This window comes from Ochotona princeps, chromosome 11 (genome assembly GCF_030435755.1).
Source record: "Ochotona princeps isolate mOchPri1 chromosome 11, mOchPri1.hap1, whole genome shotgun sequence".
Classification (NCBI taxonomy): Eukaryota; Metazoa; Chordata; class Mammalia; order Lagomorpha; family Ochotonidae; genus Ochotona; species Ochotona princeps.
In genome coordinates this window covers 72,041,340-72,059,634 of record NC_080842.1, presented here as the reverse complement: position 1 = coordinate 72,059,634, position 18,295 = coordinate 72,041,340, and the positions used below count along the sequence as shown (strand labels likewise).

The window sequence follows — 18,295 nt, the reverse complement described above, 5'->3', positions numbered from 1 at the left end:
ATGGAGGCAGTCAGTAGGGAGTCCCGGCTCCTGTCTTGGTGAGGTCTTCCCCAGCAGGACATGTGTGGATGAGCCGTTCCCAAATGCCCAATGCCTCTGTCTCCTTCAGGCAGACTGGCGAGGCAAGACGATGTTTGCCCCTCATCCCAAGAGTCCAGGCGTGGGCCTGCAGGAGGGCGTGGAAATGACGTCAGCAGCAGGTGGCAAGAACCAGTCCACCTGCCCATGTCAGCCAGCTGCCCGCTCTGAGGCAGAGACCCGTGAGCACAGGAGGATAAGCTAATATGGGGCTGCTACTTACCTTGTCTGCCTTCCACTCCAGGGTGTGTGTGGGCAGTGTGGCCCATCTCCTTTGCCAAGGCTGCGTGGACAGTGTGGCCCATCTCCCTTGCCAGGGCTGCGTGGGTAGTGTGGCCCATCTCCCTTGCCAGGGCTGCGTGGGCAGTGTGGCCCATCTCCCTTGCCAGGGCTGCGTGGAGCAGTGTGGCCCATCTCCCTTGCCAGGGCTGCGTGGGCAGTGTGGCCCATCTCCCTTGCCAGGGCTGCGTGGGCAGTGTGGCCCATCTCCCTTGCCAGGGCTGCGTGGGCAGTGTGGCCCATCTCCCTTGCCAGGGCTGCGTGAGCAGTGTGGCCCATCTCCCTTGCCAGGGCTGCGTGGGCAGTGTGGCCCATCTCCCTTGCCAGGGCTGCGTGGACAGTGTGGCCCATCTCCTTTGCCAGGGCTGCGTGGACAGTGTGGCCCATCTCCTCTGTGTCTTGAGCATTGGCGTGATGCTCGGCCCCGGATGTTGTGGGGCTGGCGTGGTTCTCCAGGGAGAGCTGACTGCTGCCTGTGGAGGGAAGGAGGCCGTGACAGTGGGAAGCAGTCTCATGCTGCGCCACACAAGGGGACAGCGGCGCATGTCGTCAGGACTTGCTGTTGCTCACAGGCATGTTGTTCTGAGTCCTTTGCACTCTGCAAATATTCCAGCACATCTGCCAGTCTTTAAGTGCTGTGCAGTAAATGAAACATATTTGTTTTTAATTTTTTTTTATCTACTTGCAAAACAGTGAAAGGGGTTGGGGGGAGATATCTTCAGTTCACCAATTTAGTCCCAAAATGACCACATTAGCCTGGGCTGGGCGAGGCTGGAGCTCGGAGCCAGGAGCTCCTTTCAGATCTCCACACAGGGGCAGCGGCCCAGTCCTTGAGCCGTCATCCGCTGCTTCCTTGCGTGCATTTGCAGGGAGCTCGACTGGAAGGGGAGCAGCCAGGACTGACATGGCACTCTTACAGTGTGGGCACCCCAGGAGGTGGTGCAGCCCCTCACTGCCACCCCCCAAAGTGTGTTGGAAATGACTGTTTTAAGGAGCTCTGCACAGCCAGTGTGACATGGCGTCCTGGGTTGTCGTCTCTACTTAGCAGGAAGGTGCTTCCGTTGTAACTGTAAGGAACGTTTAAAGGAAACCCTCACTACAGATAGTCTCCCTTGGACCGAGCTTGGCTTTTCTTTGTAACCTAAACCAAATGTGGAAAGGTCACAGTTTTTGAGAAAGACAGGTAGATTTTAGCCTTGCAGTATTTTCTGTTAAATACACGTAAGAGCTGGTGGGTGGCCTGGAAGTTGAGGCCCCCATCAGGATGCCTGGCCCGTATCAGGCTCCTGGGCAAGCTTTGCTGCCCACAGGGAGACCTGCCCAGCTGTGGCCCCCGACGCCCAACTGTGGCCCCCGACGCCCAGCTGTGGCCCCGCTGTGGCCCCCGACGCCCAGCTGTGGCCCCCGACGCCCAACTGTGGCCCCCAACGCCCAACTGTGGCCCCCGACGCCCAGCTGTGGCCCCGCTGTGGCAGCTCCCTTTGTCTTCCGAGGAGCTGCAGGTTTGCAGGCTGCCATGTGAGTCTGTGTCCACAGGGCTGCTTTACCTCACGCGTCTCCGTGGGAGAGGCTGGTCAGCCGTGGATGCATTTTCATCTTCTCCTTTCACAAAAACACTGCTGCGACAGAGGCCATGCACATTTGCAGACTCCCGTGGGAGAATGGCCAAGATGAAAGCCATCTCCCTGGTCTCTCCACTCCACTGACACACCTTTCCCAGGAGAGCTAGCTGGGTGTATGGTGTGTCCGAGTGAGAATAGGCAGCGTCCGCAGAGAACAGTGCGGCCCTGCCCTGTGTGCCAGGGAGGCTGGTGCACTCAGCTATGGAGTCGTCAGCGAGTGTGGCTCCAGGGCCGCGGCCACAGAGTGATCCGCAGGGGAGGCAGGTGGGGCACGTGCTCTCCAGGCAGGCCTGGTAGGAAGCCGTGGCCGTGACCGTACTGGCCAGAGAGGAGGAACGGCCTTCCCTACACCCTCTCAGTCCCTGAGGCAGAGAGGAAGCCCAGGTCCTGTGGGGGCTCATGGTTCTTGGCCTCATTTCCACTTCAACACTGAGCTACAAGCCCTGCCGTGGCCACGGCCCCACCTGGACACGAAGGGCCCCATGTCCGTCTTGGCTCTGGGACGCATGGCCTTTCTCAGTCTGCGTTCTCTGCCATCACAGGTGGCCTTGCCTGGGTTGGAGGTTATTTCTACCTGGGACCTCCTGCGGGGCCTGTCCCGCACAGTGGCAACAAAATATCTGTACCTGCCGTGACCCCTCCAGGGTCCTGCCGTGAGGAGACAGCGTGGGCCCATACCGGCTTCAGAGTTCAGACTGTTCATGGCCGAGACCCCATGGGGGAGAGCAGCCGTGTATCTTTCATACTGCAGTGTGTGTGCTATCTTATGGCAGACACCCACACAGCACACTGGGTGTGTGTGCTGTTTGACCCTAGACCCCCACATTGCATCATCTCTAGGAACTTTCCAGAAATCACCTGCTTCATGGTGGGAAGGGCTGTTGTGATCTGTTCGCTTAGAGAACCCCAGGGCCCTGAGGCCCCTGTGTCTCTGTGTCACCATATCACACCTTCCAAGCCGTGAATCTCGCCACTGTATGAGGCTCTTTCTGCAGGGTTCAGGGAGTGTGTGTTGTACTGGGGTGCAGGGCTGGTGAATACACACTAGAAACTGCTGCTCTCCCAGGCCATAAGGCGGGAGCTGGCCCAGAAGCAGAGCAGTGAGGACAGGATCCAGCACCCATATGGGATGCCAGTGCTTACAGGTGGAGGACTAGCCAACTGAGCCATGGTGCTGGCCCCAGGCCACAAGCTTTTAACCAACAAGTCCTGGGAAAGTGACATCGCATTGCAGGCCGCGTGGTGGTCCCTGCCTGTGAGACTCACTCTCATCAAAGAGCTCGTGATACCAGAAGAGGCCGTAGGGCATGTGGGCAGGACGTCCGCAGCTGTGACTAGTGGAGCCGACTGTGAACAGGAGCTGGCCCCTGTGGCATGGACTCATAGTCCCTGTTTGCAGGCATTGCTGTGTGTGCCTGGTGAGCATTTCCACGGCCCCTGGCTACAGGGAGGCAGTGAGGGCTATCCTGACTGAGATCCTGGGGGGAGGGGTTTCCCTTGTCCCTCCAGGAGACACCTCCTTCCTGCCCGACGCTGTCCATCACTGTGGCCTGCCCCTACGGCCCTCCTCTCCCAGCCTTGGGCATGCAAGACCTAGTGCTACAGCAGAGCAGGATCAAGAGTCAGGTGTTGGGTGTTGACCCTCCCTCTGTCTTCAGTTTCATGAACAGGCGTGGGATCTGCACCAACCCATACCTAGGGAGCCACTCCAACGGCTATGCCCACCCGAGCGGCACGGCGCTGCACTACGACGACGTCCCCTGCATCAACGGCTCGGTGAGTGCTCTTCTCGGGAGGGCTTCTTAGACAGCCAGCTGTCTGGAACATTCTGCACTCTGCTTCCTCTGGCTTCAGCCCTAACGAAGTAGCACTTTTTAATCTTGACACTTCAGGGTTAACAAGACTGTGTGTCCTCTCTCCTGGTCTCTGATGTGCTGACTTCCTTGGATCACGTGACCAGTTTAACCCGGTAGACCTTGTGGCGCTGGTTGTCAACGTAGTTAACAGAATTTCTCGCACACTTTACAGAGCTAGCAGGAGAGGAGTGTGTTTGGTTCTGTAACTTCGACAAGTCCACACAGAACACAGTGCAAGCTTTCAGTAAGCAGTTCGTTCTCATCTGCTAGAACTCCAGAAAGAAATACCACCCCAAGCAGCGAACAGGTCTCAGGCCAGGCAGCCTCCCGGGGCGCCCATAGACACAGAAGGGCAGTTGGCATTAACTGGCTCGCCAGCAGCCAGTCAGCCTGAGGGGCTTCAGTTTATTTATTTGTTTATTAAAATTTATTTATTTTTATTGGAAAGGCATACCAGATTCACAGAGAGAAGGAAAGCAGAGAAAAAGATCTTCTATCTGCCAGTTCACTCGCCAAGTGACAACAATGGCCGGAACTGCGCCAATCTGAAGCCAGGAGCCAGGAGCTTCTCCTGAGTCTCCCCCATGGGTGCAGGTCCCAAGGCTTTGGGCCGTCCTCTACTGCTTTCCCAGACCACAAGCAGGGAGCTGGAAGGGAAGTGGAGCAGCCGGGACCCAAACCAGCCCCCATACGGGATCCTGGTGCTTCCAAGATGAGGATTTAGCCACTAGGCCATTGCGCCATTTTCTTTTTCCTGCTTGTGTCTTAGGTGTGAGTAGCCTAGTGCTCAGGGCAAGTAAGGCCTACAGAATCATGGGACAGTGTGCCAAGGCAGCCGCAGGTGGGACTTGAAAGTCAGCAAATCTGTAGCAGGCTTTAAAAAGATGTATTGATGACTCAGAAGGCAGAGTGAGAGAGAGGGAGAGATGGGGAAAGAGCCATCCTCCACCCTTGGGTTCACTCCCCAAGTGACTACAGGGCCAGGCTGGGCCAGGAGCTGCCTCCAGATCTCCCGCGTGGGTGCAGGCCCCAAGCACTTGGACCAACCTCTGCTGCTTTCCCAGGCATATCAGCAGGGAGTTGGATCGGAAGTGGAGCAGCTGGAACTCAAACCCGTACCCATATGGGAAGCTGGTGCGACAGGAGGAAGCTTTACCTGCAGGCCACACTGGCAGGCCTGGCAGGCTAAGCCTTCTATGTTGGATGTTTCCGTAGCCTGCAGATGGTGCTGGAAACACCCGCATGGCCCCTACAGGAAAAAGGTTCTCCAGCCCCTGGATGAGCAGAGCACACCCCGCATGTGCGCCTCACTCATGTCCCCACCTACCCTCACCTGGTAGGCACCCTCTGAGCTGGCTGCTTGACCGAGCACTGAGCACTGAGTGAGCACGCCCACGGAGCCCCTGGGCTCAGCCTTTGCTCAGAGCCGCAGGAAGGCATGTGACAGACCTCTGGGCCTGCTGTCTCTCCGTGGGGGCATCTCAGGGCGTTGCTGAAGGCAGGTGCAGTGTGTGCTGCTCGTCCCAGCCTGGGCAGAGGCGCCTTCTGGTGACTGTGACTGATCCTCCGGTCTGGCCGTGTCATCGTCCCAGGGCAAGGGCTAGTGTCTACAGGTGAGCAGACCAGGTCCCTGTGGGGGGATCAAAGGTGGACAGCCAGTTCCCTCCGGAGCCATGAGCAGCACATCCGCACCTCACTCTGTGCCCGTGACAGTCCCTGGGTTGGTGCCTTGCTGTCACCAGGGCTGGGGAATCTTCTCTGCCTAGAGCTGTTTGAATAGAATCACATCATTCATGAACCACTCAAAATCATCAGCTTAAAAACAGCCAGCTATAGCTTGATTGCATTTAAAGTTTTCCTTTCAGTTACCTTGGCTAAGCCAGACCAAGTGATTTCGTGGGCATGACAAGGTCTGTGGGCCAGAGACTCCCCAAGCTGCAGCCCACTGGTCTGCCAGGAGAGGAGTCTGACCATGAGCCCTTAGTGCACTGCCCAGGGCTGTCACTTGTCACCACTGCATCCTCCTCCTGTCCTTGCTGCTCACTGTCACATTCCTCCTTGGCCGTGTGTGCCGCCTTTCTCCTAGTGAGCAGGTCAGTGCCAGGAAGTAGAAGAGTAAGGCTGACACCCTGGCTTTGTCCTCAGAGGGCTCACCGTGCCATGGCGTGAGCAGACCTGAAGTGTCAGAAGGTGGGGTGCCTGGGGGGCTGTGTCCCACTGTAGGACATGGCGTCAGCAGGAGCAGACTTCCAGCTCCCAGGGTGGCTGCCAGGCCCACAGGAGGCCCCTGTCCGGTGGAGTAGAGCTGAGATCCTACCAGTCAGCGCCTGCTCCACTGCCCGCAGCCCTGCGGCCCTGCGGCCCTGCAGCCAGACCAGATGGCTTGTCAAGCCCTGCCCCCTGGGGACCCCACCACTGTGACCCTGGCAGATCCCGGCCTGGGCCCAGCTGGGTGTTGGCAGGCAGAGCCAGCGCTTCCCTGGATGTGGGCCCCACGCTCCTTTCCTGAGAATGGGCCGTCTGAGCCTTTGTTCGCGACCACCAGCTCTCGGCAGTGATCTGCCAGACCCACCTTGGAGCTGCGCCCTCAGCCACCTGGGTGAGAGAATCCGCAGGACTGCAGGCCTCACCCTGCTCCACCGCCCACCGTGGGGCACACTGCTGCTCTGCCGGCTTAGGTACCCCCAGAAGGAGAGGGGGGTGCGGAGCCATTCACAGCTTAATGTGATTCAGAAATTTAAAAATCTGCTATCCTTTTTTAAATAATATTTTTGTTATTTTTCATTTTTATTTGAAGGAGAGAAAGAAAAGAACAAAAAAATTAAAAATAAAAGAGATCTTCCATCTACTGGCTCAGTCCCCGAGCACCTGCAGCAGCTGCAGGCAACAGCCATACACTGAGAAATCCTGCAGGCCTCCCGGGGTGCGACCGGGACCCGGGTGCTCGAGCCACAGCCACTCAGGGTGCCTGTGCTTCAGTGGGGTGCCCGGCTCAGCTCCAGCTGGGTGCTGATGGGCACCCTGGCTTGGGACTGGGAGAGCACCCGTAGGGTTCTGGGCTGTGCAGTGCCGCCAGGTGAGCTGTTCTGGAGGGCTCTGCTTCTAGGTTCTGAGACATTTTTATGGCCCATACTTGACATTTTTAGCAACATCAGTCATTCCTACCCATTCGTTATTCCCCAGTGACTAATCCAGGATGGAAGTACGTACATACTTACTTCTGATCTAGAAACCTCTGTGTTTTCTGAGCCTTCCTCCCCACGGCAGCCCCTGCTACTCTGGGCAGGACAGTTTAGACAGTTGAAGAGCTCCGGACAGTGCGTGCTGCTGTCGTCAGGGAGCTCTCACCTGTGTGCATCTTTGCGTGCCATTATTTTTAGATTATAGATGGTCCCCAGCAGCATAAAAATAAACACATCAAAATGATTGCAAAGGAATAAATATGCTTCTGTGGCATTTTAAAGGTTTTCTATTTTTATAACAAAGACGATAACTGCAGGCTGGCAGAAGGCGGCTCTGCAGGAACACAGGAGCAGCCCATGAGCAGAGCATGTAAATTACTATTTTCTACTTAAGTGCAGAGAAATCTATAAAGACCTTTAAAACATTGAGGGGCCGGCTGTGGTTATTCATTTTTGCTTAGAATTTCTGCGTTAACATGTGCATTCACTAACGGCCATCCCATGAAGTGGCTCACGCCTCTGCCGGTGTCTTGGTGAAGTGTTTCCACAGACACGATGCCATTAGGGCTGTGGATTTGGAAATATCCTATTTTCTGGAACATTTCAGGTCTTTTGTCTTCAAGTGGAGCGAGGGGTACACGTGGCCTGTCCCCAAGGGAGCCTCTGCTGTGCCCTCCCCCTCATGGCACCACCTCGTCCTGTATTGGGAACATCTGAATTCTGATTCTCCAGCAGAAAATGCCGAATCATCATTTCTCTGTTTTAATAAGTTAGAACAAAACAGGACTTCATAACCCAGTGATCCTGGGGACAGTTAAGGGAAAAGTTAACTTTTCTAAAAGACCCCAAAATTATGGAAGTGTTTTTCTGTCTTCCTGCCTGTGCGTGTGCATGTGGGGGCGGGGGTGTAGTGCGTGGGCTGTGTTTGTGTCTAGTGTTGCTAACATCCGGAGCCTGTGAGCCTGTGTGCTTAGAGGGTGCCCATAACATCTCACTGCCCTGCTGCAGCCTGCTGAGCTCTGCTTGTGAGTCACTAACAACAAGCTGTGTGTGTTGCAGTGGGAGCCGGACGATGCCTTTCCCGCTTCCTGCAGCAGAGGCGTGGGAGAAGAGGTGCTTTACGATAACGCAGGCCCCTACGATAACTTGCCGTCTCCGAAAATCTTTGCCCGCTCCACTGCTGCTGACAGAAAGGCCTCTAGGCTGCCTGCTGACAAGCTCTCCTCTAACCATTACAAACGCCCAGCCTCCTGCAGCCCGCCTCCTGCCTCTCTCACTAACACTTCTTCCGTGGGGAGGGCCTCGGGCGGGCCGCACTCTCAGGTACTGCCCCTCGCCCTCTGCTAGTCTAGAATCCCCGCTCACTACCCGGGACACACCGAGAATGGGGCAAGTGGGAGGTGCCCCAGACCCCTATGCAGAGGAAGCCCGCATTGGGCGCCGTGGCTCTCCCAGCTGTCTGACCTAACCTCTGACTCTTGCCTTTCTTGGAAAATTTGCCAAAACTTTAGTAATTACATGAACCAGGGCAAAGATTTTAGAAAAAGTTAATAAAACTCCTTGAAGTGGTGGTTTCTTGCATACAAATGAGAAAAGGAAAGCCCTGTGGTGATGGCTTTTTGGCCTTTGAGCCTGGAGTGTGAAGCTGTGTGCTAAAGAGGAGTTTTGATGAATACTGAATGATAAATAACTTGGACAAGCAGAGACAGGCAGAAAGATAGAAATCTTCCATGTGCGGGTTCATTCCCCAATTGCCCACACTGGGTGTGACCGTCGGTGGAGCCCGTATTTGTCTAAAATGTAGCATTTCAGAGTAAACACTCATTTTATGTTGCCAAGCATTTTTACCCTGTAAATGCTTTGTGCTTTGCCCAGAGAGCCAAGCACCTTATGTAAACACAGTACCACCGAGCAGACGGCCTGCTTCTCACTTGTACTGGGGAATCTTAAACCTCGTGCATGCCTGGGACAAGCCTAAGTTTTCAGGTGGTGGTGGCCTGCAGCGTACCTCTGTGTGTGGGTTATTTTACAAGTCACTCGGGTGTCCTCCCTGGCCTGGGCGCAGCCAGGTGGGAGGGCTCCTGTGGCTTTCCCAGCAAGCCAGGACTGATAGACGGTCCTGGGGGCTTCCAGGGAGTTACGCAAGGACAAGTCAAGGTAAGTCCACTTTACTTTTTGCTTTCCCTCAGAAGCACAGCTGTGTGCTCCCCGACAGTGCCTTTAGTCCTCATCCCCATCCGGTCGCTTTCCCAAGGACCTTTCAATTCCACAGTAAGACCCCATTCTTAGAACCATACAGGGTGAGTCACTGTGTGCTGCACTGTGGGCTGTGCCAGTTGACCTGTTGGTGTCCTATGGGAGAGGCGTATAAGAGGACAGAGGCCAGGGATGTTTCTGGGGCTCTCAGCATCCCCAGAACAAAGGAGCGGGAGCTGGGAGCTGACTCTGCCTCCCATGAGCCTGGCCCAGGGCTGAAGGAAAGGTCCAGCTTGGTTGTCCAGAGTTAGCCTTTGCCGAAGAGCTGGACAGATCACAGCGCTAAGGGGCTCTAATCCCACACTGGTAAAATACACCATTTGTTGGCCGTGGCAGTCAAAGCCGTGGGGGCACTGTTGGACCTTGGGAGCCCGTGCTAGCCGCCACGCGGCCCCTGAGCTGCTCTTGCATCCTCCTCAGGCCCCATCCTGCAGCCAGAGCAGCAATGTACCCCTCGTGGGTGCAGGAGTCTGGCTGCAGAGCCTCCCAGGATTCCAGTAAGGACAGCTGCGCAGCTTTAGAGGCAGGCTCCTGCTAGCTCAGCTTGGTGTGCATGGCTGATCGGCTCCCTTGCAGGTGTTTGTGCTGCCCCTCAGCCTCTGTGGGAGGCTGAGCCTGGCTGTCTTCTATCAGTACTGTACCCTTCAAGGCGTCCTTCCCTTCCTCACGGTGCCTCGGGACAGTGGGGACTCCCTGGGAAGAGTGGTTAAGATGGTGCTGTCTGCGCACATACAGATGGAGGCCGGTCGTGTGGCTTCCGCAGCATTGAAGGCCTCTCAGAGCCCCCATTTGCTGCGAACCCCAGTGCTAGGACCCCCTTAGCCACTGCAGGAGGATCTCCACAGTCCCGGGCTAGAAACCGACCCGATTTCTCTGCTGGGTTCTGCCAACATAGTGAGAGAAGCTGCTGCAGAGAACCGCTGCAGCTAGGGTTTGGTTTTTAATGTTCTTCTCTGTTAATTTCAATAGTTCAAGGGTAAAAAGCCCCCCGTGGCGTCGAGCGGGGCTCCAGGCAAAGGGAAGCCTGTGAGCAGTCAGCAAAGGAAAGCCGAAGTCACGGCCGGCGTCAAGCGCACAGCTTCAAGTAAGTGGGCCATGGGAGTCGGTGCAGCCGCGGGGGCCCTGTGAGCTGTTCGCACAGCAGAGACCAGTGCTGGGCCAGGGTACTTTCTTCGTTCTTGCTGGGCCAGAGAGAGGAGAGGGGTTTTAATGCTGCCCTCGAACTCTGTGTGCAGGGAAAGCCTGCACTAGGTTTAAAATGGATGCAAATAGAAGCCATGTGCAGGTCCAGCCTGCAGAGCCCCCGTGAGTGGCCCGGAGATCAGTCAGGGGACAGTGGTGTCCTGCCCCAGCCCGGGCGAGCCCCGGGAGCACCTCAGCTCAGGTGCTGTTGCCCTCACCTGTCAGCCAGCTCCAGGGACGCTGACTGGCAGTGCACCACGCCTTGAGGCCCTGTCTGTGCGTGGGAACCCACAGGAAGGTTACTCCTGTGGTGTGTTAGTGCCTACACCCAGGAATCTTCTGGTGCTTCATGGCCACTCTGCATGGTGGTGTCCTCTCCCTCACTGTGGAGATGAGACAGCAGCTCCTCCCTCCAGGAAGGAAGAAAGGCCTGCAGCTCCCAGAGCCCGCCAGTGGGGACTGGGAAGGGGGCCGTGAGGCGAGCGTGAGCTGCCCGGTCAGCCTGGGTACCTGAGGCCCTCGTTGCTGGGAGGACAGTCAGCCCCATCTGGGCCCACTCGGCCCTTGTCATGTTTCCTCCAGCCAGGCCCAGCCGGCCAGTGCTGGGTGTGCAGCTGTCGCTGTCTGGAGCTGTGGGTCCTAGGCAGTCACCTGCAGGTCAGCGCGCAGGGACTTCCACACTGGTCCCAGAGCATCCAGGCCTGGCCAGGACATGGCCCAGAGGGAGACGGTTGGATGCCAATGCTGAGCTGGCCCTGACAAGCATTGTTGCCCCCCTGGGAGTCACCCTGACTGGGGTAACAACGGCAAGACTGTATTAGCATGGAGCTACCTCCACTTCACAACCCTTCCCCAGGGCGAGAGGAGGGGCTTCCATGCCTGCACGCTCCTGCCATCCTCCGCCTGGTGGCTTACCTGGCAGCAAGTGCGCAGTGGGAGCTGCGGGGCTGTCCTAGGCTGCAGCCCGGCCCAGCCCTGGAGTTTCCCCATCAGCTCTGGTGCCTGTGCCCCTGTGTCCTCTCCTCGCTATGAGCTTGGCTGCCCCTGACTCCTCAGACCCACGTGGCAGCGCTGTGGGCTGGGAGCCTGGGCAGCCTGTCCTCGGGGCCAGGTTCCACGGGGCCTGCCCAGGGCTGGTCTTGCCTTTGCTCAGGCAGCATCAGGGCAGGGACTCACAGTCTCAGGAGCCAGGTCTGTGTGCAGGGAAGCGTGGCACGCTGACCGGTCTCTGCGTCTGTGCTGATTTCACCTCACACATGACTTACTCCTCCATTCCTGAGGCTGGGGGAACGTGTATTAACTTCGGTGACCTCTAACGGTGACAGAAGAGAAAAGTAAGCGAGGCTGAGTGTTTGCTGGATTCAGGCAGCTGCATTAGGCAGCACGGAGGCCGAGTGGAGGCGGAGTTTCTAGGTGATGGTGTGCAGGCATGTTGGCGTGGGAACGAGTGACCCTCCTGCACAACACCCGTCCCGTTACCCTGGACAGTGGCACTGGCCTCTCAAGTCCTTGCACATTTCCCCAGGCCGCCAGAGCAGTGGCTTTGGGCTCTTGGCTGAGGGGCAGGTGGGCAGGGCAGGGGTACCTTTGTCATTTCTCTGCCAGCCAGTTGTTGCCTTGGTTCTAGGTGCCGACCAGTACAAATACGGGAAGAATCGCGTGGAGGCCGATGCCAAACGGCTCCAGGGCAAGGAGGAGGAGCTGCTGCGCAGGAAGGAGGCCCTACGCAACAGGCTGGCCCAGCTGCGGAAAGAGAGGCGGGACCTGCGGGCTGCCATCGAGGCCAACACTGGTAGGAGAGGCGGCCACCGCTGGCCAGGCTCCCAGGCGTGGCGCGAATGGCCCCACCCCCAGGCCCACCTTGGCAGCCATGGGTCAGTGCAGGCGGCACTTCTTGGGGTTCAGAGGCGTTGCTGGCAGGCCCAGGGCATGGGCTAGCATGGTTGAATGGTACAGCTGGTGGGCAGAGCCCGGCCTGGTCCCAAGCAGTTCCAGGCAAGAGAGATGCTCTCCACGGCAGATTTGTGGAGCACATGGCTATCCAGGGGCTCAGGAGCTGTGGGTGTCCCTGTGGGACGGCTGTGCCTGGGGAGAGGAGTGTGGGGGCGGCGGGGGGGCCAGGGTTTTTGCGGGGGTAGAGGTGCTGCTGAGAGCAAGGCAGTGTCTGAGGCTTGGAGTGAGAGTGGGCGGCCAGAGGCCAGGAGGTGGGAGGCAGATCCCCAGAGTGGCCGGAGGAGCGCAGAACGCAGGCATGGTGAGCACCAGCATCCCACCGGCCCCGGCGCCTGGCTTGGCTCACACTTTCTGTGAGCATGGGAACCAGGAATGGAGGACCTGAGTTGGGGTGGATGTGACCACGTGCATTTGTCCTGCTGTTTGGGGCCAGCCTGGAAGGCAAGGGTGTGGAGGGGCAGAGGGTGTGTGCCCTCAGGTGGCAGCTGATGCATGTGTCTGCTGAACCGGCAGTGGGCAGCTGGGGTGACCAAGTGGTTACTGCTGCAGCTGAGCCCGGAGGAGCACGCTGGGGCTGGCAGGTCAGTATGGCTATGGTCTGACAGGCTGTGACATCGGACTGCCCTGGCTTGTGGGTGCAGAGTCAGAACCGCATGGAGCAACTGGTCTGCGGGCGGAGGAGGCGGGTCTCCTCTGTGGTTGAGGGCGGAGCCGAAGAAGGACCACGGAGCTTTGGGCCCTGTGCACTGGCCCTCGCCTCACATGGTGTGCTCACCTGCCCGCTGTGTACAGCACAGAGCAGGCGTGGCCTAGAGAAGTGTGGTGTCCTGTGCAACGTAGGTTCAGCCACCGTCTGATCCCAGGGGTGGTGAGGTGACTGAGGAGCAACTGCCAGGGCAGTCAGAACTGAGGATCTGTGATGCCTTCTGAAGTCGTAGTTCAAGTTCGGGAACACCTTGAGCCTGTGAGGTTGTGACCCTGTGTCCTGCCTGTGTCCTCTCAGGCTCAGGGAAGCGGGTAGAGAAGAACTCTGGCCCTGTGAGGGCTGCCACTTCAGCTGTGGGAAGGCGCTTCCGGGCGCCCAGCACGCAGGGCTTTAGGCCCCCGGGGAGGCACAAGTACTCCGAGGACCAATGAGGCAGTGCTTGTCTCCACGTCTCAGGCAGGAAGACGCAGGTGGTCCTGGAGGAGAAGCTGAAGAAGCTGGAGGAGGAGTGCAAGCAGAAGGAGGCGGAGCGCGTGGAGCTGGAGCTGGAGCTGACCGAGCTCAAGGAGAGCCTGCGGAAGGCCCTGGCTGGCGGCGTGACGCTCGGGCTGGCCATCGAGCCCCGGTCGGGGACGTCCAGCCCGCAGGTAGGCGTCCTGTGCGCCGGCCCAGACCCCGTGGCCCCGGGTGAGACTGGGAGCTTGCCCTGGCTTCCTCAGGGGCGCTCACCCTCACGCTCCGGCCACAGCTTCCGTCAGCTGCGCCAGCCGGCTGCTGGCCCTTCTTGCTTTTTTTCACTGACATCTTGAGGTTCAAGGACCCATTGAGGCCTTTCTGGCTGCTCCTGGAATCTGATGCCAGAGCCCGGTCTTCTACCCTTGAGTCCTGATTGGCTGCGGGCTGGTCCCATGTGAGATTCAATTCCAGGCAACAAGTCTGTACAGGTGGCCGGTGCTGGGACCGAGAGTGAAGGAGGCACGTGTCCCCGTGACTAGGTCACTCTGTTGCTTTGTCCTGCACGGGGCCGTGGACCCTTGCTGGCTCGGGAGCCAGGTGACGCTGTTTCCATCTTACAGATGAGACACCGCGGCTGGGGAGGCGAGCGTGCCGCCGACGGTGCGCCCTGCTCTCACCCCAGGTGCTCCTTCCTCAGCTCCTGTGCACACTGCCAGTGGATGCCAGCCTGGGTGGTCCTACCAGTACCACACACACACAGTGTGTACCCATGTGCACACAGATGCACACACATGTGCACGGACGCCATGCACACGAGCATAGATACACACACAAGCATGTGTGCACACACAAACATGCACAGGATCCACGTGTGCACATGTAACATGCACACTCACACACATACGCCCGCCCAGCTCCAGCATTTGGCTGGGCACACAGGCAAGGTGGACAGGTTCCCGTGACGCCCCCACCTCAACACTGTCCCACCACACTGTCCCCATCGCTTCATTCTCCCTCCCCACAAGCCCTAGTCTCTGTCACGCCGCAGCAGCCAGCGCCCTCGCATCAGAAGACAGCAACACCTGGCAGCCTTGTGCCCAGGCCCAGGGCCACTGCACAGTGGGGCTCAGGAGGGCAGCCCTGGTGTGGGCCGGGTCCCGTGCTTCCATGTCCTGCGTGGACTTGACACACCCACAGCTGTGCGGTCCACTACATGTGTAGTGCTCATTCGCCCCCGAGTAGACTCATGACTACCTGCCTGTTAGTGCCACTTGGAGCTCATGTCACTATTGTGCCATGCCCATTCCTAGGAACCCTTCTGCGTGCCACACCTGTGCACCCAGGGAGGGTGCTGCCTGCCGAAGGAGCAAACAGCACACCCGTGTGTCAGACGTCAGTGGGCGGGGTGGGGATGCAGCAAGAATAAGGACGCTGGCAGAGCTGCAACTTGGGGGACCCTGGCTCCCAGGTTGGGATGACAGGCCCGAAGTATATCGAGGGTGGCGCTGGGGACATGTCGCTCCATGCTGAGCCTTCCAGAAACCGTGTCGGCAGGGTCTGCGCTTTTACAGGGCTGAGCCTCGGTCCACATGCTTGTGCCCAGTCCCCAGGAACAGTGACCCCTGGGGCAACTCCCAGGAAACTGGCGTGGTGGATACAGAGGGACAGAGTGGGGAGAAGACATGGACCTGAGTCCTACCCTCTCAGCTCCACACCAGGGTGGCCCTGCTGGGACAGCTGTGGGCTCCCAGGTCCCTGGTGTGAGGTGGGGCTTCATGGGCTTACTGGGCCAGCCCCATTCCTCAGATCATCCTGTTCTTGTTGTCCTCTCCCACTTCCAAGCCTGTGTCTTGTTGGACAGTTTGTGGCTGGAGGGCACACGTGGCCTCCCTGGTTCACACAGCTCCCATCTCTGTCTCCCTCTGCAGTCTCCAGTGTTGCGGCCCCGGACGCTGGAAAACTCGCCCATCTCCAGCTGCGACACAAGTGACGCCGAGGGCCCCCTGCCCGTCAACAGCGCAGCCATCCTGAAGAAGAGCCAGCCAGCCGCCGGCAGCTCCCCCTGCCGTGGGCATGTGCTACGCAAGGCCAAGGTGAGAGCCTGGCACGGGGGCACCTCCTTGCACACAAGGAGGGGCACATGGTCTCTGCGCCACTACCATGCTGCACTGCAGTGGGCCAAGTGGCCAACCCCCAGCCCTTGCTGCTCATGTGCCCCCACTGGGAACGGCGAAGCCTGCACCTGCCTTAGGGGCTCCAGTTAGTGTCTGGAACAGGCAGGCCACACACATGGCGTCTTCTGGAGTTGAGGCGGGCCGGCTGACCCCTGCTCAAGGCTTCATTAGGGTGCTGTGATTCCTTCCAAAAGAGAAGTCAGTTTTCCTGTGGCCCTGGCTCCGCCCCTGTGGCCCCAGCATGCACCTTGGCGTGCCGTGTGGCTCCCTGACCTTCCACGCTCTCTCCCAGTCTTGTCCTGAGACTGGCCACTCATGGTGCTCAGTGCCCAGATCCACACTGCCAGGAGCCTGGGACGGACCCCTGGCCACCCAGTAGGCGGCTCTGGGCCCGGTCTCAGGCGCTGCCTCTCTCACCGTGACCCCTGCCCTGTCCCAGTCCTCCGACAGCTTGGGAACCTGTTCCAGGACCAGTCTCAGGTTGGACAGGAGGGTCCAGAGCAGCTCCGCCCCGACAGAGGGGTGTGCCTGCCCAAAGGCCAGGGCATGCTCAGGAAGTACTTCTCACTGCCATAGCACCTTCCAGTGCAGAGCCTTTTATCAATATCCTCATCATCACCCCTACCTCTTCCTTTATGGGCGAGCCTGTCCGCTGGCCCCTCTGCAGGGGCCCCAGGGTGGGGCTGCCCAGGCCTGGTGTGGAGGGCTCTATCCTGCCCCCCGTGGGCAGCAGACACACCTGAGTCCTGGGCCCTTCCATGTTTCCCAAGGGCAGGAATCGAACCAGGTGCCCAGCAGAGTGTCTGGTGCAGTGTCACAACCTCTGAGGTTGTACCAGGGGCCCTGCTGGAGGTGGGGACAGCCACACAGCCTTGTGACCCTGGGTACAGCAGCATCCTTACAAGCCCGCCATCAATGCGACCTGTGCTGGGAGGCATGCCTGCTTCACCCAGCTGTTACTGGGCGTGTTCGGCAGCGTCCACACCTAGTCCCTCCCAGGAGGCTGCTTCTGGGTCTCACCCACTGCTGGGAAAAGCACAGAATATGCCACACAGCTGGGTGGTGCCCACATGCCCAGGGCCAGCTGGAGGGAGCCAGGTGTGGGTGAGAGAGCATGGGGTGAGAGCTTTGTCCCCAGACAATGTGAGCCTGCGTCCATGTTCTCCTCACCTTGCCAGCTGCTCTCGAGTGAGGCTGGGTAGGGCTGGTATCTGGCCTTTGCCCGTGCCACTCGGGCGGTCGGTTTCTTGTGTCCCCACAGCCACCCAATCAGCACTCAGACCTAGGGCTGAGCAGCCCCACGGAGAGGCTGGCTCACTTCGGCACCCATGAATTAGCAAAAGGGAGCTCTTCCACATACTGGTTCACTCCCCAATAGCTGCAGAGCCAGGACTTTCATCCACGTTTCCCACTTTCGTGCAGGAACCCAAACACTTGAGCCATGCTTCACTGCTTTCTCAGGCACGTTAGCAGAAAGTGGAGCAGCTGGGACACAAACCAGTACCCAGTGTGGAATGTTGGTGTCACAGTTGGTGGCTTTACCTGGTGTGCCACAGTGCCAGCCTGAGCGCGCGCACACACACACACACACACACACACACACACACACACACACATTTTAATGCTTTTTTTGTGGTAAAATGAAGGTGACATGAACTTGGCCTTGTAGCTGTTCTGGGGTGTGCAGTCCAGTGGAGTAAGCATCTCCCTGTTACTTCACAGCATCCCGCCACTCATCTGCTATCTCTCTGGGTAGCTGCCAGGGCCCTCACACAGGTGTGTGTCCTGGGGAGAGTGTGCGGTCTGAGGGCTCACCCTGGGGCAGCAGACCTGGGCTCCCCCACCTCTGGCCAGGAGGCTATTTGGGGCACAGGCCCCTTTCTGTTGACCTGGCTGCCTGCCCGTAGACCCGAGGCTATGCCTGTCCCTGGCCGCTGGGCATGGGGGACACAGATAAGTCACACTGGGTGGCTGCTTCCAGCCTCTCTGTTGTGTGCCAGAAGTGGGTCTGCCGTATCAGGCAGCTGCCTGTAGGAGCCGTGTGGCTGGCCTAGGCCACGTGCACTCACACTTTTCCCTCCCCTCTAGGAATGGGAACTGAAGAACGGAACCTAAGCGGAGGCCAGCCCTCAGGGGCCCCAGGTAGAGCCTGGCCACCCGGCCCCTCGTCCGCACCACTGCGGGAAACTGCACCAGCATGACCTACGGCAGGACGCACGAACAGCCATGTGACTGCGTCCTGATGCCAACTGCCGGGCCCTGGCCCACACGGACTCTCGCTCCTGTGTGATGGTGCCCTTTAAAAAGTTTACTGGTAAGACTTTGGTCGCCAGCTCTATTTGTGAGAGAAAAAATACATATATACAAAAAAGGTGAACAGGAAGAGATGCCCTGCAGCCGGCAGCCCGCTGCCTTGGCAGCCGTTGACTTGTCTCGGTACCGCTGTCTTGGTAGCCAGTTGACTTGCTCTTACCAAGCCCAGCCCGGCCCGAGAGGGCGGCTTCATGAGCGCGGACAGAAGCTGGGGTGAGCCCTGGCAGAGCAGGGCCTG

At 58.6% G+C, this 18,295-nt stretch overlaps 1 protein-coding gene across 2 annotated transcripts in view; it reads left to right on the top strand.

The window, feature by feature from the left end:
• AFAP1 (actin filament associated protein 1) overlaps positions 1-18,064 on the top strand; it is a 115,800-nt gene extending 97,736 nt beyond the window's left edge. Inside the window, exons 13-19 of one of the 2 annotated variants that reach the window (XM_058670316.1) lie at positions 3,638-3,755; positions 8,077-8,340; positions 10,243-10,357; positions 12,083-12,247; positions 13,571-13,761; positions 15,499-15,663; positions 17,833-18,064. In XM_058670316.1, the coding sequence (XP_058526299.1) occupies positions 3,638-3,755; positions 8,077-8,340; positions 10,243-10,357; positions 12,083-12,247; positions 13,571-13,761; positions 15,499-15,663; positions 17,833-17,859 (1,045 nt within the window). In that variant the 3' untranslated portion in view covers positions 17,860-18,064. The remainder of the gene's footprint in view (positions 1-3,637; positions 3,756-8,076; positions 8,341-10,242; positions 10,358-12,082; positions 12,248-13,570; positions 13,762-15,498; positions 15,664-17,832) is intronic. The other variant, XM_058670317.1, reaches the window with a different exon arrangement.
• Positions 18,065-18,295: the final 231 nt, after the last annotated feature.